The sequence below is a fragment of the Macrobrachium rosenbergii genome, chromosome 30, assembly GCF_040412425.1.
Source record: "Macrobrachium rosenbergii isolate ZJJX-2024 chromosome 30, ASM4041242v1, whole genome shotgun sequence".
Classification (NCBI taxonomy): domain Eukaryota; kingdom Metazoa; phylum Arthropoda; class Malacostraca; order Decapoda; family Palaemonidae; genus Macrobrachium; species Macrobrachium rosenbergii.
This window is the reverse complement of record NC_089770.1, coordinates 13596576-13621000: the sequence shown is the minus strand read 5'-3', so window position 1 is coordinate 13621000 and position 24425 is coordinate 13596576. Positions and strand designations below refer to the sequence as shown.

Here is a 24425-nt window from a genome sequence, read left to right as displayed (position 1 = left end):
ATGTGTCGACGCTATAAAGCGATTGACGCCCCTCCACCCGCTTTTGACCAAGCACGCTAGGGAGACTATAGGGAAAGCATTCCTTATAATACCCAGGAAGTACCCTTTTGTTATTTAAGAACGAGGAAAGTGCCAGAAAAAATGGTTGAAAAGTTGGTTGAACTAATGTTTAAAAAGAACAAGAACAGCGGTAAAAACAGCCTCTGGCAAAATAGACATGGTTATAGCTCGAATTGGTTTACTTTCTTCAAGCAGGGAAGGGATAAATTACGTAAACAAGATCGAATAGGCCTAGATCTGAAACAGGTAGAGAATTTCAGCTAAGGTCTACTTACAGCCAAGTGGGAGGATGTGAAGTTCAGGATGAAAGTAGGATAAAACCAGCTTGTGGGGAAATGGAAGAAGTGGCTGGTAATAAAGTCAGGAAAAAAAGTCACATTGATCTATAGTGGCCGGTAATGAAGTCACAGGGAAAAATTCACAATAGGGGGTCATTATCTTTATGATATTTACAGTCTTTTGTTAATATTTTTACGGTAATCCCCAGCGGGCTTGTACTAAAAACGCCGCAAAGGTGGAAACATGCCGGATCAAAAAAAAAAAAATCCCGAACGGGCTTATACTAAACACGTCGCAAAGGTGGATATATACCGGGTTAAAACCCTTGGGGTTCACTGTCTAAGAAAGATTAATGTGACTTTTTTCCAGTGACTTTTTTTACCTGGATTCATGGAAGAGGGTGGCAAGGGTAGTGTATGACAAAAAAAAAAAATCAAATAAACTGAGAGTAACTTCCACTGTACCAAATTCTGACCACTGCTGAAGAATTTAGGAAAGTGCTTGGCTGGTGAAGACTCTGATATGATGAGGCAGTCGACATTATCGTGGTTTGGGAATGTGGTAAAAATGAGTGAGGAGGAAGGAGCGAAAATGGCTTGGGTGGAACCCATTAGGGTCAGATGGTCAAAAGGGAGGCAAAGGGTTATAGATGGCTTGATAAAGTGATTTCCTCATGATGAATTCAGTCTCTGGGATGCTTCTTCCCACATAAGCCTAAAACAATGGGCGGAGCTTCAATAAAGGCAGTAGGCCTAACTTCAGAAAGAAGCCAAGGTCATGGCCATTAATGGCATTTTAATAGCGGATAATACACAAATCAAAGTCATTAATTTCAATAACAACAAATAATGCAACGCGAAGAGAGGCCCCTATTGCCAATTTAACATGATAAAAGGGATAACATCGAAGCATAGTAAACCTTAAGCATTAGGCCTAACGACATTCCAGCAACAAAATATCACAAAGTTCAGATCCATTCATGGGATTAACATCAATGACAAATAACATCGACTGAAAGCCACTAATACCATCTCGTCAACAACAAATAGTACAACCCAATAAATATATTACAAATTAAAGCCGTTAAAAACAACGGAAAACAGTAATAACATCTATTTTTTTTTTTTACCAACAGTAACAAAAAGTACTGCACAAAGGCAGCTCAGATCCATTCTTGGGATTTAACATCAGTAACAAATAACATCGAATCAAATCCACTAATGTCTCGTCGCAACGCAACAAATAATACAACTCAGAGCCATTAACGACTCTGAACAACAACGGACAACAACAATAACACTTATTTTTAAAAGCAAATGCAAATAGTGGGCGACGTCGCCGAATCTCTAAAGCCTACATGGAGGTTTGCTTGCCCCGTCAAAAGATGAACGCAACTTTAATGCTCCTCAAGAGAGAGAATTGCTCTCGTAAACTTGGACCCTGGCCAATATTTATTCGAAGAATCCTTGTATAATTAGACACAGCGCCATAGCAGCGTGGATTACAACCAAATTTTTTTTTATATTAACTCTATAAAACTGCATATTTTATATTAAGTACATAGTTCGGGGTAAAATGTATAAAACCAAATGATATACCTAACTATATTTGGCAACTGAAATTCCATTTCGTTAACGAATGTAAAATTTAAAAATATAACCAACTCGTTGGCCATTTTATTAGTCTCATCAATGTTCGTCCATTTGTATTTTTTTTTAATGAGAATCGTACGACGAGTTACGTGGCGACGAGGTTTAGCGAAATAACTTTCCTTTGAAAGAAGAAATTAAAAGAAATTGGTGCCACCGTACAAATAAGACAAACTTATCGAAAACCGACGACGTCACAGCGACGCAACGACAGACTTGGCAAGGGTTCAGACGGGAGGGGAAACAACCGCTCCGATGCGTCGTTCCCCCTTCCTCAGTAGGCCAGGGACATGACACAGTTTTCGTCGGGCCCTCGAAACGACGAAACGTCCGTCCGTCCTCCGAAGGGAATATCTCACACCCCTTCGGGACTATGGAGAAAGAAGATAACTCGAGCGTGATCAGTTGTTCTGCTACGACATGTTCCGCGAGGGAATCGGAAGCAAGCGGCGGCGGCCACCAGTCTTCTGAAAAGCAGACGGCGATCGAACCCATTCAAAATGGAAGGAGATCCGACAATGCGACCGACGACGTTTTGTATCTGATCGACATGGATTCGGAAGCTCTGTGTTTGCACGACGTCCACGAGACCCGATCGAATACGCAAACGTGATAGAAGAAGGAGTCGGTTCTAGTTTACGAAAATTACTTCAGCTACTGTATTTTCCGGTGAAAAACTGAAAAAAAGGTCTGATTTTTTTTACATACCACAAAGTGTGTTATGTAAATCAAACACAGCCAGTTCTTTATACGGAAATTATAACGCATATATACTGTATTTCAAACTGAAAACAAATCTGTGATAGAGGAAGTCGGTTAGTTTACGAAAATGATAGACATCATTTTCAAGTGAAAAGCGAAAAAAATTCGATTTTTTTCTAATATATAACAAAGGGTTATGCAAATCATACATACCCAGTTCTTTACGTGGATATTACAACGCATGTCCACTGTATTTCAAACTGAAAAAAAAAAACTGTGATAGAAGTAGTTTACGTTATGAAAATGGTATACACTGTATTTTCAAGTGAAAAGGTGAAAATGGCTTAATTTTTCAACATATAACTGCGTGAAAGGGTGAAAATGGCTTGATTTTTCGACATATAAACATGTAAATCAAACAGCCAGTTCTTTATATGGAAATTATAACGCATATATAGGCTACAGTATTTCAAACTAAAAAGCTGTGATTTCTCTGTTGATATAATAATAGACTGTAGAAGCATGTTCTGCAGATCTTGTTGACACCAGGTTGGTTGAACGAGCCAGTGTCAATGAAGAGCTTTTGCAATAAAATGTTCTGAAATTGTTGTTGATGTTTTTTCACATTTGTTGTTTTTCAAGTAAAGGCATAATAAGGAAACTGTGTTTCATTTTTGCAATCAGTATGGTTATAATATTACTTTTAAAAAGGGAATGATTTAGAAGAAAATTAACTAACCACGGAGGTGTGACAAAACACACATTATAGTGTTAACAAAACACTACGAGATTCACAATGCTTCCCAAATAGTTTTTCATATAAAAAGGAAACAACATTTGAGCTGGAAATTGCAGAAAACTAAAAAAAAAAACACTCACATTAAACAATGACCAGGGTATTAATCAGTTCTTGAAATCAAACATTAAAATTTGGAGTCTAGATGGTAGGGTATGATGAGAAATTACGGAAGTTCCATATATATATATATATATATATATATATATATATATATATATATATATATACTGATGAAACTGGGTATTTCAACCGTCAAACTCATTGAAATATAATTCGATTAGCCTAGACCTATGCAATAAAATACCTGGATTTATTTTCTTACTATATAACAACCTAAAACCACCTCTGAATTATGAAAAATTGATATTCATATATTTAGGCTTCAAACACCGAAAAATAAATCATGCAAGATATGTCACAAGTTCACTAGCCTAATCAACTCGCCCAAAACACCTGTTGAAACGTTTCTCCATTTCGATGGTGATGGTATGCTAGGCTACCACTTTCGATTGAAATTCACTTATATAGCATTTTTTCCACTTTTTTTACTATTATCTAGTAACATAGAACATTAATGAATAAGGAGAAATGCTTATAATCGTACTATTTAACTTCAAATACCGATTAATAATGGAAAATACATGACATGGTCATCACAACATGTTACCGAAAACGTTTCTACATTGCCATCATATGGTATACTTACACTTTTGACTGATATACAGCTACACAGTGCGTTGTCTGAACTTTTTTCTTCATGTATAACATCACATAACATTCCTTGATTAAAAGAACCACATATATAATAATATATTTCAGCTTCAAACCGAAAAACAAGGCTAAATGTGTCCCCCGTGTTTCCTTCAAAACCAAACCGGCCAACTGCCTAGAGGTACACTTTGCAGGTGTCTTCTAAACCTAAAACAAATGTTTTGATTGGTTGCTATCACGTTGAGTGGAATTAGTCAACCAATAGCACAGCAGCATTCTAGTGATGTAACCACCAACATTGTCCAACTATTGTAGCCTAACAGATTTGGCTAATTTAATAATCTACACAGGTTTGGTTTGGTATAAGCCAAGTTCTTTAGTTTGACCTCAAGATTGTATTCCAAAGGCCAATTTTTGGAAATAATTTTGGGTCCAGATGTGTCTTCCCGTCCTTTGTGCGTTGTCAGACGTTTTCTTGATGGGAAGATATATTTTTGACAACTGGTTCCTCTTCCCTGCACCAACCTGTAATATTTCTGTTTTTGTGTGTTATATTAGTTAAGTGTTCTGTGACTGGTGTTTGTTAGACAATTCTTTGTTTGTGGTAGCTTCAACTAACCACTCTTTTTCTGTTACTAATCTCAATCAGTTAAGCTAGAACTGTAGGCTAAATATTTAACCGTAGTTCTATAAATCAGATCTAGATAAAATGTTGTCTCATGGCTTAACATGGAAATGTCACAAAAGTTTGAGGTCGTCCACAGGAGTCTGGTTCTTTACCAGACCTGTTGTTACATTTTTCTTTTCTCTGGCTTAGACGTCTCTTCAAAGGAAGGCCGTGGTCAGGATTTTTAAAGGGAGTAGGGTAGAAAACAACCTGTTTCCCATGGCGTAGTTTGTCAATTTTTTTACATTAAAGGGATAAAGTGTAACACAATTTAGAAGACTATGGACGAGCAGAAAGTATACCGTTTTATCAAAATAGTCAAATTTTTCGTGTTGGAGTTGACAAATTCACTCAGTTTTTCAAGATTAAGTACACAATTCTTCCCGCAAGGGATAAACCCAAAAACCCCTTCCCTTTGTAAACAAGTTTCAAAATATGAGACCTCTGTTGTCAATTATACCATGATCACAGCAAGCGAAGGAATATTACTAGCCTTCACACAATATAAGCATAAAATTGTGCAGGTAGTTTACAAGTCTACCACAACCTAAAGGTTTAGATAACTCATACTTTTCTGAAGGCCAGCAAGAAACAAAAGCGAGATGTCTGCTTTATTCTAACCATTCCATTGAATTGTAGTCATTTTTTTTTTTTTGGTCGGGGGGGGCGTGGTCATTGTTAGTCAAGAAATATTGAAAAAATGACAGGTTGAAAGTCAGTTTGATCCAAACGAGGAAAAAATGTTTCAAACTTAAGAATCCTCCCAATACATTTGTGAAACTCAAAAATGTAGGTTTGATGTAATCCATACTCTGGAGTTCAGGGTACAGTTCTGAGTTTGAGAATGGCATTTAATGATGAGGGGTGACAGTTCACGATTTCCTGAACTGACCTGTTCCTAGCAGGAAAAGGAAACAATCTCGAGTGTTCAAAGTAGTGTGTGTTTATCTGCAAGATATCCAGTTCATGTATCAATATTCGTTACATTTTGAAAAATACCTTTACTACAAAGTAGGTGCCTAATAAATCTGCGAGGCAAACATACATGACCTGACCTGAAATAGTTAACAGTTCAGTATGGACTATTGCAATCAGCTGCATCTGCTCTTCCTATTAGTGACCAGTACATTTTTATAATTGTTAAATAGTTTAACCAGACCCTCGAGTTAATTTATTCAACAGCCTTTTGTGTCAACACAGCCAAACAACCCTTTCATTCCACAGGCCTTTGGTAGTTGTCTATCTCAAAGACATGATGTGACCACCAAGATTTTACTTTCAGGAAGTCTGTACAGTTATACTTCATACGATACAATATTATTTTACTTTATCGTGGAATGTTTAATAAAAAGCAAAATAATAAAACAAAGGAAGAGAATGACAAGTTATAGTGCTGAAAATAAGGCATCAGTGACTTTGTTTGGAATTTTGATAATGCGAGGCACTGACCCACAAGATATCAGAAGGCTCAAATTCCAAAATGTTTAGGACACTCAGAAAAGACGCTAATAATTCAACAGTTTTATTTTTCAGTAAAAAAATCAATGGACTGTATAGAGCAAAAATATACATTACGTAGGTACCTACAGAAAAAGGAGAAAAAATAGGAGTCTTAACAATGTCTGAAAATTCTACATAAAAAACTTCAGTTAAATACGTAATTGAAAATTTTTTTTATAGTGAGAAAAGTTACATTGTGCTATACAGTACAACAAAGCTACGCGTAATGTATAAGTTTCGTATTTTAAAAAAAATGTAAAGCCTTGTTCATTTGTACACAATGTTTTTTTACACATGCACATAAAATATACTGTATTTACAGAGGACTTTTACAACCACTACACACATCAGACATGTGGCGTACAAAGTACTAAATACAACAATATGATACAACAGTTCCAGTTAAAGAGTCTTCATGATCTGTTTCATGCCATATATATATATATTTTTCAGCATTGCAAAGAGAAAAAAAAAATTGCCTGTATTAGAAGCTTTTAAATTAAAATTGCCTGGTGTTAGAAGCTTTTAAATCAAAATTTCCCAAATTATTACATTTTTACCAGACCATCTTTCTTATTTGTGAAATGCAGGTAGTTTCAAAACTCAAAACGCCATGAAAATAAGTCAAATTCGCACTTTTCATAGTAAACAATGGAGATTTTTGTACTTTTTTGTTCACTTTATTTATCTTTGTCTTCAGTCAGTTCTTCCATGAATTTAATTCGACCTTCCATCCCAGCTTCCTTCACCATTTCGTTCAATCTGTGTAAGTCTTTGAGTGACACCTGTCCTGATCCTCGCTCTGCTTGAGAAACAACCTGAAAATAAGACTCCTCTAGATGTCAAGTCATATCTCCTAGTATATTACTAGTCAAAATGTTGCACTAATCATATCAAACTTAGGCAACTCTAGCATATCAAAGCTGTACAAAATATATATACAGGAAAGTGTAATTAGTATGACAAAGTGAGAAATTATAACATATTTCAAGTAGCATACTGTTGGAACGTGTTTGTTTTGTATTGCATTTCACTAAATGTTCATGCACTATTTCAAAAACTTTACCTATGTTTATTATCATTAACATTATTTTGTTAAAACTGTTTGAATGGCAATTTCCTGTTTTCACCCAACTTACATAAAACACTGGATAAGGATGTACAATAAAAACACCATCATAAGAAATACAATAAATAGACAACCACTTTTAGCAACAAAAATTAACAAATGAAACCAGAATAAGGCTTCAATCCATAACCACTGTTTTATAGAACTTATATATAAGCTCTCATTTACTTCAAATCAGTCTTACTGAAGACCTCCTACTTCTGGGAATTTGTTATTGCCCCTGGGGAAATGTTTGATATGGCCCTCTAAAATTTAGCCAATTACAAGACACCTTTCCATATTAATGTAACTGTTTGATATAGCTCTCTAAAATTCAGCCAATTACAAGACACCTTCCCATCTTAATGTAACTGTAAAGGACATGGAGAATAAAAGAACTGTGTTAAAATAACAGCGTTAAAATAACAGTTAAGATGTTAGTACACATTTATGACTACAGGTGCTGTATAACACCAAAAGTAATACAAAAACAGTATTCCTGTCCTTTGGCCCTATAAAAAAAATCCCATCAGTAGCCTTCAATTTTCACAAATCCAACTGTCTGCTAAAACATCATCATATTACTAGGGGTATTCTGTAACTAAATACATTGATATCTGCTAATGTTGCATAAAAAAAATCTCTTTGCAAAAGGGGATAAAATTACAGCATACTGTAATAAATGCCTCTCACTCCAATGAAACCTGATACTGTACATAACAGAAACATAAAATGGCTAAAATTATACCATTAAAAACCATTTACCCACACAAATCATACAAGACAAGTGCTGAATACATTTTCATCTTTACCTGGCTAGGATCTGGCTTCCAACCAATCATATATATAACTTGAAATGTTGCTGGTATTCCATCTTGATTCCCATACATTTCTGAAAGAGTTATGTTAACATTATTTTCATTTTTGAGAAATAGTTTAACCAGATCACTGAGTTAAAATCTAACTCTCACAGGGCTGCCCTAACGGCTTTATTCTTAATGAATATATTAGATCCTATTACAACTTAAAAATTTAAGAACAGAACTAACCAACAATGTTGATGATTCTGATAAAATCCCCAATAACTGATGAAGTCCTTGGTAGAAAACAGGACAACAAATAAATGATATCCTTAATATTAAGGATTGTTCTCAATTCTTTGCTGTCAGGGATTTGGTCATGTGGGTCATTCATCCGATAAAATATAGGTCAGTGAATGTAACCAACTTACGACAGTATAATACAGGTATTATTTCAGTGTGGCTTTCTTTCTAACATATCCATTATTCAACAATGTCAGCCATTAACTGTAGATTATAGTTTTTAAGTTACTGTAATTGCAATTCATCACATATTAGGAACAAATTACAAGACAATAGAAAGTTTCTTGTACTTAAGTAAGATTCCGGAATTTTCTGTACTGCATATCAGAACCTCCATTTGACTGAAATCTACTTGGATGGATGAGAAGATTGATGACAGCATAGATAAATTCAGAGATAAAAGTTTAACAGAGGATCCTACATTTTATCTAGTATTCAGATCATCAGAGAACAGGATGAATGTTGAACAGGAGGTAGCACAGTCTACATCGGTCCACACACGACAATCAGTAACCAGTGCTCCTTTCATAAACAAACACAGCAAAGTGTGCTTTGTACCTTGATAAATAGCGCTTGCAGCAAGGAGGGTGTCTCGATGAATCAAAGCCTTCCTTTTAATGTTGGCATTGCTTTCTCCCATTCCTTGAAGATCAAACATCAGTTCAAAGATGGATGGGTATCCCACTGTGATTTCATCCGTGTCCTGTACCAAGAATAAAAAATTCTTACTATCTGCATAACAACACTCAATCTATGCAAAATCACTAAAAGGATTATAACAACTGGTTTGATGCTTTTATTGTGCTGTTTTTGTATATAATGAATATCAAAATAAAACTATAGTAGTACATATAAAACAGAATTAAATCTAAACAAACCTGTAAAACAAGCTAAGCTTCGCATTTCTCGGCAATGCAAAATTCCTTAAAATGCAAGTAGCCTAGCCATAAGAACCAAAAATAATTTTCAAAAAGGTACAGTTCATAGGTACAAATGATGACAAAACATAGGTACAAATGATGACAAAACACAACATAAAAAAAAATAATTTGAAAATAACGTAAAAACTAAGAAATTGTACAAAATTGTAGCCAATATGTTGGATGAAAATTATGCTTTACAGTGGTGTTTATATCTTCTGACAAACGATTCAGGATCATTTTGATGCTCCGAATCCCATACATCACAGATCATTATCTTCTAGTTTTGCATGTATCATACTTGATTTTCAAGGGTCCCTCACACTATTTTTATGGTTAGATCCCACCACAGTTATAGTTTTACTTTGCTTTCCTATACAGCAAATCTTAAACTGTTGCAAATATAGCATTTTAAATTATTTCACATGTTGCCAATATTGGACATTCCAAGAATAGCATATACAGTAAGTGGGTACATGAAGCATTGCATGACTTTCAACATGTAGCTGTATTTTCTCTTTCAAGAGAAACATTCGTAACATAACTCAGTCCTTGAAACACATTAGAAACACAATACAAAAATAAGGAGGAATCCATGTTTTCCTGCGATCAAAGGATTCATGATACAGTAACATATATCAATTACGTCAGCAAAAGCAATCAAGACGTACAGTATGATCAAACCTCAGAACTACTACGCACTGGCAGGAAAGATGCCAAACTAACATGAACTCTTGAGGACATTACTAATGAAGTAAAGTCATGTAGAATGCCATACTCTTCTGCATCATGAAACCAATCCCCTTCAATATTAGAAACCTGAATGTACACAAGATTATAAACCATCATATATATACTCAGTTTTAGCATTACTGGTTTGGTTTATACCATCCAAGGAAAGGCAGGGTCTTACTATGGTAAGCATTGTGAAGCCACACGAACTCAGCAGCACTCCAATATCCTGTATCTCAGTAAATGGCGATATGTGTGGAGCAAAGCCCTGAAAGAGAAAAGTATCTTAATACAATATACAATGATTTGACTTGAAAAATGAAACTCTTGGTCAAAACAAAACACTTTTTGCAAGTGATCACTATTTAGCCACTGAACTTCAGAATGATATCACATTATAAAGAACAAAAAATTCAGTTCAGAAGTTTTAGATACCTGTCCACCTCTACTGTTTCAATAATCAACGTTTACATTATTCCAAGGTTTTGCAAGGTATAACAAAAGATATATTACACCTGACAATGTCTCTCACTGACATAACCATCTACTACAGGATAAAATACAAGTCTAATATGACCAAAAACAGAGGGTGTGATATTGGGTTATTGCATACTACTGTACTCACTACCAGACTTACGAACAAGTTACATTCCGGACAGCTGTTCATATCTTGAAATGACAGATTTTAAATCAATTTGTATTCTTCATAACTAAAAACCTTCATTCTTAACATAAGGGTAATTTCTCTGGCACTAGCTGGAGTCCGGTTAAAAATAACACAAGGAATTGGAGGCAAATGGCGTCAGCCAATAGGGGAGTGAGAGGAAGCTACGTGACCTGCTTTACCCCCCCGAAGCATCATCACATCAATTTCTCTAACCATCTTCATAGCTAGACAGTTCACTGTCGATCTTTCACAGGAAGCCGGTTTTCCGCACTTCCTGCCTGCATATGTCTATGGCGTTCTTTTTTGTGTGTATTTTGTGTTGTCCCCATTTTTCTTGCATTTCATCAAACGCAAGCCCGTGTTTCAGCTAAGCCTCCCAGGCTTCAGAGACAATGTCTTGGAGATGGTAGCAACCCTTGTTCTCATTACTTGTTTTCTTTGTCTACAGAACTACATCTTAACTGTAGTAGGTGCAGATCTAACGTTTGTAGCGTAAGTAACCCTTGTTCTGTGTGTTGTCTTTGGTCTCATGTTGGTTTTTAATATGAAGTGCATATTTTTTTTTTTTTATGTTACATTCCAGAGTTAATTCGGGAGTCACAGATTATGCTATTTGCACTGTATTTTTAAGTCATGCATTATTATAAAGAATTACTTTGGATGTTAGAAAGGTAAAAAGGAAATAAAACTAAGAATGATACAACAAGCAATTTAGTATTTTTTCCATGCTTTGAAAGCTATGAACTTGGAGAGAATTTTGCAGGAGCAGCATCTGACATTGGAAGTACACAACGTAAACAATGCACACCGCCATCTATTGACAAAATTACCTAATAAATGTTTCCTATGGGCAGAGGAAAAACAGAAAATGGGAACTCATCAAAGAACAAGTTCACTTGGGAAGACAGAAATAAGCAGGAATATTTTAAGAGTATGAACGAGTATTCTCCGTTATTGTAAGAATACATGGTAGTTAATCACAAGAATACTCCAGATAATCATGGAAGGGGTTGCAGGAACAGGTTCTTCTTCCTCGTGTTCTGTTCTTTGCAAAAATTCTTACTAGAATAGGAATGCAGAGCAAAATTTGAACTTACGGATACCAAAGGGGAGCGTTCCAAACACAGTATTTTAACTTGTGACTCTGTCTGTTCATATCTCTGAGTGTTTGTAACATGAATGTTCGTAAGTAGGGTGGTAACTTATGTAAATTCTGTATACATAAGAGAGGTTTTCCTACAGGCACAAAGATTTGCTTTTCAATTGTCCAAGCAAATGAACTTGAAAGTAGGTAGCCTTAAAACAAGAAAATATCTTCAACAAGGCTAAACAATCATATAAAATTAACTATCGGTGTCAGACAAACAAAAGTGTGAACCCAACATATCTCCTCGCCTTGATGATGAATATCAAACACATAAACTAGCAGCAAAAAACATATAACTAAGTTTTATAAAGCAAGGACGGGGCACTAAAATTGTATGAACTTGATACCATAACTAAACTACAAAACAGTTACTTTAAAGTGCTGTCACTACTACTTACCCCTTCTCTTTCCAACTCTGCAAGGACCAAGGACGACCGCAGCTCGTATAGCGTGTCCCCACCAAAAACAGAAGCCAAGAATACACCATCCTTCTTCAGCACTCGGTTGATCTCCCTCATACACCCAGGTAAATTATTGACCCAATGAAGGCTGTAAAACACAAAAATATGCCAAACATAGTGACATCAATTTTAAGCACTTTCGAAGTTAGTCATCTTTTCCTATAGTTTGCTGTAAATTACAAGTTATCAGGAAAATGTTTCTCAACCAATGGAGACAATAACTTACTAACATTATTTCTTTATCTGAATCTTTTCTTTTCTTTTTTTCCTAATAACTGATCTCCTCTTTCTGTATTCCCTATTACCTTTTGTTTCTTCTTTCATATCCTTTGGAAGCTTGAGCTTCAAGTAAATGGCCCTTGTGAGCTGGTTCCATATGAATAGGGTTCATCTGAATAATAATACAAATAATAATCTATTATAAATTTAACTTTCTTTCCAGTACCAGTATCCCTGAAGGTTAGAAATTTCCTGACTAATTCAAAGCAATGCTTCTTGGTACTTCCTCAATCTTAACCACCTACTATCCAGTCCAAAGCAATACAAGAACTAATCAAACTGAAGAACCTTGACAAAGAACTTTTTACTTACTTCAGATTGGATATAACAAGATCTAAGGATTCTGTATCAAATGGAAATGTCTCTTCCTCGTCAAAGACCATTTTCTTGAAAGCGACATCTTCTGGAGGTTGTGCACTCTCTACCATAGCGGGGGACATATCACTCATGTACAGATATTCTAAAGTACCCTGAAAATAATAGAGAATCTTCAAAAGAAGAATTATGCTGTAAATTTCATTACCAGACATAGCGAGTATGTGTATAGAGTACATTAAAATTCAAGAAGCCATCATAAAATTATATATTCTGAACCAAACTATGCCCACAAGAAGTAAGGGCAATGCCAACTTATGTTCTCCAACTACAGCATATTTTAAACATTCAACCCATCCAAGAGTTCATGTATGATGACAAAGAGTTTGATACCACAAGGATATAAATCACAAAACATAAAAATGAGACAAGAGCCACAGGAATGGAATGGAAAGTAAAAGTTAAGCCACAGACCAAGCGCCAGGACATATGAGATCATTCTGCAATACAAGGGAAATCGAAAGTAGAAGGGTTTTATTGAAGATGTAACAGGAGGAAACCTTGCAGTTGCACTATGAAACAACTGTTAGGAGAAAATGAACAGCAAGATGGAAGAAAGAGAATGTGAACAGAGGTACAGTAAAAAGAATGAAAGGGTTTCCAGCTAAGGGGCTGAAGGGCGCTGCAAAGAACCTTAAGCGATGCCTACAATGCACCACGTGAGGTGCACAGACAGCACTAGCCCCCTACAGAGGAGACAAGAGCTACAGACTTTACAGTACTCACATGGATTATATTTTTAGCAACGTGTCCTCGACCGGTCCCAAGATCCAGACCCACTTTCAATTCTCTTTTGATATCTAGGATTCTGTCAGAAAGACGATATCCCACCTGTAATAGATGAATGCATACCATTCACAAAAACATTCTCAATCAAAATATAAAAATAGATCACATTAATTTTACGGTGCTAATCTCAACACAAAGAAAATAGAAACTTCCAATAAGCATTACACAAAGATATTAACGTAAAATTCCAGGATCTGATGTTATTATCTGCAATAGGTTGCATCTTATATCAATACAGCACAACTAACATGTAAGGTCTAATGCTTCATCACCATACACTGTTTTTGTCCAGGAATACCTTACTAAAATTGGCGTGCATATTACATGGTACCAAATATGGTACAGTAATTATTATCTTTTCATAAAATACAGAGAAAGTCAAAGCACGGTATCTTAAAAAGCTAATTAAACGACAGAACACTTACATTTCAAACTACACACTAGAATAATTACACAGTACTTAAATATAACCTTAAAACAAAACAGCTTGTCACTGATATTGCATAATCACCTCTTCCTTCAAATAATCATACACAGCAACATCTGGATTCCTTGCAGCTCTTTCCCTCTGAAGCAATTTTGTGTGGCGATCAAATACGTTCACAACGTTACTTTGTTTACGGCAAAGCAACCTGGAACTGTGAAGCCTGGAAGTACCAAAAGAAATCTAAAATTCTAACCTAATTTACTGTTCTCAATCTCTAAACTTCAATGCCTGTATGCAACATATGTTGGTTTGTATCTTATTGAGCAGACCACTCAAACTGAAGTAACTACAAAATGGGTGCAAACACCTATGATAATGAGAAATCCAGCATCAAAGATTCCTTTTGCCCACAGGTGCACAATGATCTGAAGACTAGTGGGAGATCAAAGGGTTACAATAAATAGCTGTTTCCCATCACCACCAGTTGAGAACTTAATCTGTAATTGTGTTTGTTTAGATGGTGGACTCGCTGTTTGCATGTTTAAAGGCTTACATAAATCAAATGATGCTGGACTATAAAAAAAAAAAAATCACTAATAACCTATTACCATCAAATTATAAAATATTTAAACTGGAACCCAAACTTGACAAAAAAAAAAGTAATCCAAAATGTACATTTAAGCTCACATGCCCTACAAGTTTTGGACAGAGCAGCATAATGAAAGAGTACATTTCTGTAAGCTATACATCCTTATAATACAATGCTACTGAAAAGCACCTTTGATAGGCTTACGGTTTTAGAACCAGTAATGAAACCTTATATGTTAATTCATTAAACTGCATATTTCAGGAAGGGCAGAATTGCTTCTCAAACTCATAAGTTACCACCAGTATTGTTTAGCTAACATATATCCACAGAAGACACCTAACTTTCTCTTTCATTTCTTAACTGTTTGTTACTATGGTACAAAGAAAATGGCAGACATTTTGAAATAAAAATATGAGAGCATATAATATTTATAGCAGAATATCGCGGGAAGATTGTATCACAAATGAGAAATTGGAGAAGAGATAGGGTGTCCAGAGGCTGGCTGGGAAAGCTTAACTCTCAAAAACTGAGCTGGCTTGAACACCTGATGAGATGGGCTGAAGAAATGCTTGTTTAAAAACCTGTATGTGAAAGTTATCAAGATGAAGACCTTTAAGAGGCCTTATGAAATAATGGAAAAATGAAAAATGGGACAGATGAATGCCCAGACTTGATGGGAGTTCAGACAGAAAGTGTGCTTGACAGAAGACAGTGAAGAGAATTCATTTCACATCTAAGCCCAAAATGGAAAAGCTGATGTAAAATCATTCATGATGACAAAGATCAATGACTACCTTACCTTCGTTTCTCAATATTTAGCATCTTTCCAGACCCAACACTGCATCTACAAACTGCCTGATAATATTTGTGGGCATGACAAATCACTTGTGAAAGAAACCTCTGGTGCATTTTGATTCAGCTGTAAACAGACAGAGAAAATTACTCAGACAGCCATATATAAATAGCATAAGTAGTAAATATAAAACAAAATGTACAGTCCAAGAATTAATTTTACATGACATGAAAAGCTACTACAATATACTTTTCATTATACTGGTATGTAATACTCTTAGACAATCCTGCAATAAATAACAGAATAGCACTACTTCCTCTGAACTGCATAAGCATTGTGTGAACACAATAAAATGTTATATACCAAACAGCTTTTCCTAAACCATACATTTTCAACCAAAACAAAAGATTACAAACTAGAAACTTACTTTAACACCTCAAGAGTAAATCTCCCACCAGATCCAACAATGCTTTCTTCTCCAATCTCTGGAAGGCCTGATGGGGTCTTGTTTCAAATTGTTCCACTATCTGTGACTTTCCACAATACAGTATGTACCAATAACCTTCAATCAAACCAACCACATGACATGTACAAAGTGAAATAATGTCTTATAATTTACAACATTCAATCCAATGTAAGGACATTAACTGCATTTCACAAATAAAAAATAAACAGTAACATCAAAATACTGTCAGAACAATTTGCCGGGCAAAAATATCAATGCATTTAAAAGCAAATTTATCAATGGAACACAAGGCAAACTCATTCCATTAATAATAGAAAAAATTAAACAAAAGGCGATTCACAATTCATTCCTTGAACCAGGCTTCAAAGATGAGATCATTTAGCATCTTATCAATACTGTAACTTGACATACGAACAGACATACGATACAAAACAATGGTCTCGAGTAAAAAAAAAAGGAAAGAAAGTGTTTAGGATGCCTACAAAGCACCACACAAGTAACAGAAAGCATATTTTCCCTATACAAATTCACAATACAGTATTGTTTACATGAGAAAATAATGTACCATAATTATTTATTCAGTAATCTGTCAACATCCAATTAATCCTAATCTTATGATTAAAGTGAGGCACAATTTGCATGTATACCACTGCTATATGTAATCCTTAATTAGGACTCAAAATATCACGTTAAATAGAGCAGTCAATCCTTCCTACTTCTCGGAAGGTTCTTTTTACATGGCTTTGATAAAGATTCACTAACCCCAAATAGGGGACATCTCTCAAGTGCAAGAAAAATGAACAAAAATATATAAAATTTCTTCTTATATATCACAAAATGAAAAGAAAGCAATCAGCTTGCATTACCATTTATATACAATATCACTTAATATCTATAAAGCCCATTTCCTCATGCTTTCCACTTATCAGCTGCTTCTTTGCGTGCATCAGGTACTAACTGGTTCTTCATGCCACCGAGAACAGTGCCAGCAGCTTCTGACGCCAAAATTATGGGCTGCACCACAGTTGGGGGAATCTGGCGGAGTACCCCTCCAATGGCACCAGACACACCTTTATGCTGATGTTCTTCTGAAGCTGCTTGAATGATAGCTGTGGCTGTATCACCGAGGCCATCCCAAACCAACCCGTATGCAGTTGCAACACCTTCCCTAATATCCTGGGGCTGTCCGCAACGCAGCCTATACCTATGCCTTACTCTTGGCCCAGACGAAACCATGTCGTACATGGTCTCGGCAGCTGACTGAATGCACCCCACAAAACGTCCTGTCAGGTCGAGGGCAGCATGTGCCGACGACGTAGTAAATGCTGCTGCACCACGTTGAATGCCCCTCACTACTCGGCCGTCTTTCTGGTACTGCTCGATGGGTAGCATAAACAGATCCCTTATCCCACCAAGCAGTTTTCCTAAAGAATGCATTGGTCCAACGCCCCCAAGAACAGATGGTAACTGATTGCGGCGAATATCATTAATCCACTCATTACTCACATACTGAATTAGCCGGTCCACACCCAACAGTCCAGACTTATGCACTATCCTTTTCAGAGTTAATTCTGAGTGGTTAAGCTGACCCATGCCAATCAATATACCAGCAAGTGGTCCATACTGAGAATTAATATCAACGTGTTTACCATGGTAATCAATCTTTATTGGAACATCTGGAGAAAATACAAATGACTTGAAGTAAACTGGAGCATTTTCATCCATTGAACTGCACTCTTTGGCCTCAGACAATGAAGATCTTTCTTCTAAATTAACCAGGAGCTGCTGGTCTTCTGACAGAGTGAGCTGGGCTGCTTGATCTATATTCACAGTCATTATGGGAGCTTGAACCTGAGTAGCAGACTGTGGCCTCTCTTCCTCTCCAAACTCTCCCTCTCTATCAGAAGAAAGTAATTCCTCAAAGAACTGAAAAAGGAACAGCAGCGCATCTTGATCTATGTGAAGTCGTATAGGTTGCAGGGATATCTTGAGACTTGTTTCCTGAGGGCCGTGAAGTCCATCAGGTCGTGCTGTTAAAGCTTTAACCTGAACCATGTTAGCATGGGCCTGGCGAGGGCACGACTCTGAGGAAAACTGATAAAGAAATTTGTTGATCTTGGATGATGCAAGTCTATCTCGAATTTCTACATCATGAATAAGGAGGACATTCCTTGAGGCTTGCTGAGCACTCTCCGGGTAAATCTCATGTTGGAAACGGACTTTACTGAGCTGCAACTCGAGAAGTGTATCATGCTGACGGCCTGGCCCACCAATCCCCTGCCACACAGAATGAGCTCGCTGCTGGGGGCTTTGGGGAGGAGTCTTCTTGAAAACTGTAGGAGATATATGCCCTGACGAATAGTGGACATCTCCACTTCTTAATGTAACTGATGGTTCTTTGGGAATATAAGCCATTTTAGGTGACACTAAAGCACTTGCTGTATAATCATAGTCCGGGTTGGCACTTGAATCTCGAATGGTTACTCTACGAGCAGATACCACACCTGGTTGTGATGGCCTGAAATCTGACCCTCCAAACATGTGCCAAACAATGGTCAACTCTTGAAGAGTGTACTTCAGAACAGCAGCAGGGAAGTGCTTTGGTGCCCTCAGCTGGTCAACCTTCCCAAGAGGTACTGAAAAATGGTTATCAACTATAACGACAGGGTCTTCAGTCAGCACACGCACCTGGGGTTCCCCTGATGGTGATTTTATACCTGTGCCCGGAGCATCATCTAAAATGCAAAACTCTTCATCTGTGCCAGAGCTGTACTCCTCAAAATGACTATCTAGTGGTTCTTTTAATGCTTCCTTTAATGCACATTCCGTATCTGTTAGAGTTTTCTCTCCACCTGCCTCTTCAGCTTTGGCTACATCTTTTTGGCTCGCGCCAGCAGATGCTAATTTTTGCTTCAAGTTATCATCAGGAAAGAAGAATACTTCGACACCTTTCTTTAAATAGAGGGATGGGTCATTCTCATCGTCTTCACATGAGGAGGATGAGTGAGTTGATTCAACCATAGCATCATCCATCATACCACGAACCATCTCCAGCTGCTGGCTATCACGTTCCCGGATCCTTGGATTGAACAGAGTTTCCTGAGTTTCTGTCGGCTTCATTGTCGCGCATTCATTAGATGGCGAGGATGCTGCGCTTGAAGTACTTGGGGTCAGGACACTTGGCGCTGCTAAACTAGCATTAGATGACGATGCTTCTTTGGTAAGGTCTCCATCACTTGCAAGATAAATCAGAAGTTCCAACAATGCCTTGCACGAGTCTGCACATGTGCGAATGTGGATGATATTATTTGATGCCACAAGATCAATCTTAGGTTTCTTTTCCTTCAAATCTTCTACCATTCTTAAACACAACTCAAAAACTCCAATATCTGCAACACAAACATAATTTTTCTTCAGATCAACAGTGTGCAATGACAACTTGTCAGACAAAAAGAGAGCAGCATCCTCAATGATAAAATGAAGAACATTAGTATCACTTGATATTGTCAGATTGCTAGATATCGAAAAAGCATCGACTGTCAGCATTGTTCTCATGGGAAGATAAAGAGGTCTGTAATCCAAGGCACAGCCCCAGAGGTGAAAATTCATTTCAGTGACTACGTCAGGTAAAACATAGCCAGCTATGGGATAATCTTGGACGTCAAACATATCTCCTAATTGCGTAACCCAGCTCTCTGGGCTAGCCGACATATAATGGCGCAAAGTGGCTCCCCTGACACACCCAGCTAGGATAATGGTCTTCATGTTGCGAATCACGTCGAACTCCATCTGAAGGGATATCATAATCTGATCCTGGGCCTCCTCTGTTCTAGAGGCACCAGCACCTAGTTTCGTAATCACTCCGGGATCATTTGGATAAAAAATGGCATCTAAACGTGAAGTAGAGAGCGGCAGAGAGGGATCTAATATCACTGGCATGTCGGAGGTGATATTCGAAGCTTTATGATACAAATGACCCTTATCTGCCCAAATACAAGTGTATCCTAGATCAGGGTCACCTTTGTACCCAATGGCTGCAAATATAGTGCCCTGTTCTGCAATAAGCATGACCTCCCCATGCTGGCCAGGCATCACATTGTTCTTGGAATCTCTGTATGGCGTTCTTATGCTGGCAACAGTGTGTCCAAGGGTGAGTTTAAAAGCGACTTGGGTTTGTTTCTTATACTTATTTACATCCTGGTTCTGTTGTTGCTGCTTGAGTCTTTGTTTGGCTTTGTGCTCATACACTGAATAGAACTGGGACTCAACATCATCATCGCTGTCACTAGCTGCATCGTTAGCTGATGCACACAAAGTAAACTGGGTTGTGCTCTGGTAGATACTTTCATTCATGAATACCGAGGCTAAATCTAATCCACCTTGAGTAGCACCCAAGTTACGGTTGCACTGACTTGCTGGTTTGGGGGCTGAGGGCTCCCATAATAACAAGTCTGTAATTAGCCTATTATATATAACTTCATAGATGTGTTTGGATGGCAGGATCAACTGGACATCGGGCAAGTGAATCTCTATGTGTAACTGCACATTTTTCAACGTGTTCTCAACAAACTCCAGAACTTCTTCCTTTTCTGATGGAATCGTTAATTCACTTGTATGACCATCGGTTGGTTGCTGGGTGGCGACTTTCCGTCGGCTGAAGGGATTCGGCTCCATCTCATTAACTTCCTCTAAGAACCCCATCATAGATTTGGTCATTATATTTTCCTGACATGGCGTTTCCTCCTCTAGGGAGGTCCAAGGCTCTGTGGGGTGCACTATCACTACAATACGAGGCAAATCAAATCCCCTCTCTGTGCCCCTGGATGAAGTAGCCCTAAGCAAGGATAAAGGAGCATCCTCTTCTCGCTCTTGGAATTGCACGTGAATATCACCGCTTCGAATTTCGTAACTACTATATGGCATGTGGGGATCAAAAGCTGTTACAAATTCAAAGTCCTGGAGAACTAGAGACAGAATATCTTTCCTTATGTTTCTCTTCCACCAAGGCACTCGGTCCATATTGGACGTGGGTCTTAAATCTGGGATGGGAAACCTTAGCTTAACAGTTAATGAAGAACAAGCTACTTTAACAGTGGTTCGAGTCTCTGGACGTAATGTGGCATCATCGAGGGTTTGCTTAAAACAAGCCTGATTGTTTAAATAACTAGGAGGAAGCTCTGGGGAAAATACCTCACCACTGGTCTTCACACATATCTCCTGTCTGTTTATGAGGGCACTGATTCTATCTACTATTGACATGTCAAATTCTGACGAGCAGTCCCCAAGCGTAACTTTAATGTCTAACTTTGGGATGCTCATCCTCCTGGGCCTACTAGCCAGTGTTGTATTCTGTGACTGAGCAATGTTTATTCGAAGCTTGGGTTCTATGATAGTACCATACACCATTTCATTCACAGGATCCTGGGCACTCTCCTTAAATGACAGCAGTTCTGAATATTCTACCTTCACTGGGGACACAGACGAGTCCACCAAACACTCGAGGGCTTCAGCACGTCCTACTGACACGGCCACACTCATCTCCCACTTGTTTGTCAAGCTCTTTTCACTACCCTCTACGGTGATGGGCGCCGCCATGAAACGCAGGTGATTGATTTGACACGCCTCTGTGAATTTTTTCTTGGCTTCTTGGAAGACATTATAGCTATAACCTGAGAGTCCGTGCACACCAAGAGTAGCAAAAAAGTCTTCAGATTTCGCATGCATTTCTGCCACGGAAGCTTTGGACACTATGTTTGCGTTTTCTACACAAGGAGTCAAAATGTCCTCATTTAAAATGACAGCAGCCAAACTACTAATTTGTACACGAAAGTGAGTCACAACCGCCGAGGGATCATCGATGAGTTTCGTCCCGCTGTGCTCAGACTTCTTTTTCCCAGCACCACCCATGGCAGGATCACCTGTCATGACACCCACACCTGTGTATCGATAAGACGGAGAAGTCATCCCCATCGTGCTCGATTTAACTGTGCTACCTGACATATTAGAACTAAAAGAACTGTCCATGTCTGAACAGCCAGATAACTGGCTGCTCGACATGTTCCTCATGAGCTCGCCTGGGCCCATTCCACTACTCATGGGGACAAAGTCATCATCGCTGTCTTCCAGGGGCGTCACTGACCATCCTTGTTGAAGATTGAGAGCATGACTAGATACAGGACCTGCACTGCGCAGTTCTTTGAGGAGCTCGCTCTCAACTTTCCGAAAATCGCTGGGATCCATTGGCTTCTCTTTACTGATGCAAGGCACCGACCCTGAGGCCCGGCGAGCATGGAAATCCATGTCGTTGATGTCCGGAGACGCTATTCCCTCGGAGAGTTCTAGCAAGAGTTGAATTTGTCGTGGAGATAGAAACATAATAAAAGCGCCGCAATTCATCCTTAAATCTACTTTTGGACCCATAACATCAGCTTGCTTGAGTTTCAAACTTATTTCTTGGGAGCCTGTGAGTTTTGCAAATAATATGGGTTCCATTGGGATATTTGTGATAAGCTTCCGCACTGTATTCTCGTGATTGTACTCAAACTGCTTATCTTCTGCTGGCGATGTATCAGCTGTTTTAAAGGAATCCCCTGAGCCAGAACCTGAAACCTTGGACCCTCCGCCCGACTCGGGAGATGAATTTGAGTCTGTCGTTGGAATCACTGATTTTGCCATTGCCTTGTTTTTAGAAAGGAATTCATCGGTATACATGGTCACACCTTCAATATGGAACTTTTTCGTTGCAAAGGCCGACGGTTCGAAAATGTTCTTTCCTGCCTCTTGTGTTGGAGTCTTTCCTAATCCAGCCTCGTCGAAATAGTCAATCTTCTTGATTCGAACTTCCAGCGAAACGCCACACTGACTTCCCTTCGGCACATACTCAAACCTGAAAGTCGTGTCTAGGAACCGGACTTTGATTCTGTTAAGTACTGTGTCAATCGCGTGAGCAAAGTGTTCGATACCCTCTATCTGACTAGGATCCTTCTCGGGCATGTCCTCCATCCCGTCCCCGCTCTCGTCTCGGGGACTGAGGCACTCCTGGGCTATCTGCATCGACGAGGTCATGTTCATCGACTCGATCATCGAGTCGACCATCGACACGTCCTCGGACCTTTGTTTGGGCTCGACGGAGAGCATAAGGCCCGACACCTCGACAAAGCAACTCTCGGCCAAAATCGCCTGCCAGGGTATCGTCACGCATATTTCGCCTATGTAGCCGTCGACGAATTTGATGGGCAAATTGAGCTGGTCGGCCACGTCGTTGAGGGCATTCACGTCGATGGTGACCTCTTTAATGGTGCCTGTCCCTTTGTACAGGTCGACCGTCAGCTGATCCAGGGACAGTTTCTCCTCCAAAAAGCGCCCGACGTATCTCTGCAGGAGATACCTCACTGCCCTCTTCTTGATAGCCTCCGTGAATGGGAAACAGTACCATGGCATTTTGCTGATAGTCTCCAACCCTAGTCGAAACATATTTACTATTCACCATACGCCTCCACCATTATTAACACTATACACTTTGAGTTCTTTGTGGTAGAATGAACTACGTCTCAGGTAAACAAGGCTATTTGTTACTACTTCAACCAAAACGCAAATGCTTCTTAAATACGGGTCGGGTTGTGGTAGTGCTGTTGGAATATTAGGCAATATCATTTAGTTTTTTATACATTTCTGAAAATGTTTCCAAATTTGCTGCTCTGTTTATTAATATAGCCTATTATAAACCCAATTTTTGTGAGCATCTGTCAAAAATAAAATAAATACGGCCATTCAAAATGACTTATAGGAGAAGCCAAGGTCATGTATTCATCTTGATCATTTAGTTAAAGCCGTCAAAAATTTCTTTTATATAGGCTTAATTTTTAATTTAGATTTAATATTGAGATAAATTTCTGTGCATATAATCAGAACTAGTAAAATATGGTTGCAATAGTCGACAGTACGCAACCCGGTTTTAAGAGTTATATCCACCTGCCAGCATTACCAGCGCTGGCGGGTTTTTATATGACATTCGCAACTCGGGCTAACAAATGCCGTCATCGGGTTTGGAAAATTACACCACCACTCATATCATGATTCATTTACGATGTACAGCAAATTTCAAATCATTATCTAAAGTTTTAGGATTTTCATGAAGTCATTATAACATATAAGACCAAGTGCATAGCTGGGCCATAACAGTACAGCAACGAATTAAACGCA

General features: G+C 38.1%; 3 protein-coding genes across 3 annotated transcripts in view; all 3 read right to left on the bottom strand.

The window, feature by feature from the left end:
* LOC136855051 (protein fem-1 homolog B-like) overlaps positions 1 to 4409 on the bottom strand; it is a 23753-nt gene extending 19344 nt beyond the window's left edge. Inside the window, exon 1 of the mRNA XM_067131821.1 lies at positions 4196 to 4409. Coding sequence (XP_066987922.1) covers positions 4196 to 4267 — 72 coding nt within the window. The 5' untranslated portion in view covers positions 4268 to 4409. The remainder of the gene's footprint in view (positions 1 to 4195) is intronic.
* A 2638-nt stretch (positions 4410 to 7047) lies between these two features.
* Positions 7048 to 15786, bottom strand: LOC136854750 (arginine-hydroxylase NDUFAF5, mitochondrial-like). Its single transcript, XM_067131337.1, has 8 exons — positions 15764 to 15786; positions 14460 to 14595; positions 13886 to 13990; positions 13097 to 13254; positions 12443 to 12593; positions 10412 to 10498; positions 10183 to 10317; positions 7048 to 7185 (listed from the first exon to the last, which is right to left on the bottom strand). The coding sequence occupies exons 1-8, from the start codon at positions 15784 to 15786 to the stop codon at positions 7048 to 7050; spliced, it is 933 nt and encodes a 310-aa protein (XP_066987438.1).
* On the bottom strand, positions 14460 to 23815 carry Atg2 (Autophagy-related 2). The gene is made up of 3 exons (XM_067131816.1): positions 16185 to 23815; positions 15764 to 15883; positions 14460 to 14595 (listed from the first exon to the last, which is right to left on the bottom strand). The coding sequence occupies exon 1, from the start codon at positions 23694 to 23696 to the stop codon at positions 17133 to 17135; it is 6564 nt and encodes a 2187-aa protein (XP_066987917.1). The 5' UTR covers positions 23697 to 23815; the 3' UTR covers positions 14460 to 14595; positions 15764 to 15883; positions 16185 to 17132.
* Between the last annotated feature and the right edge of the window lie 610 nt (positions 23816 to 24425).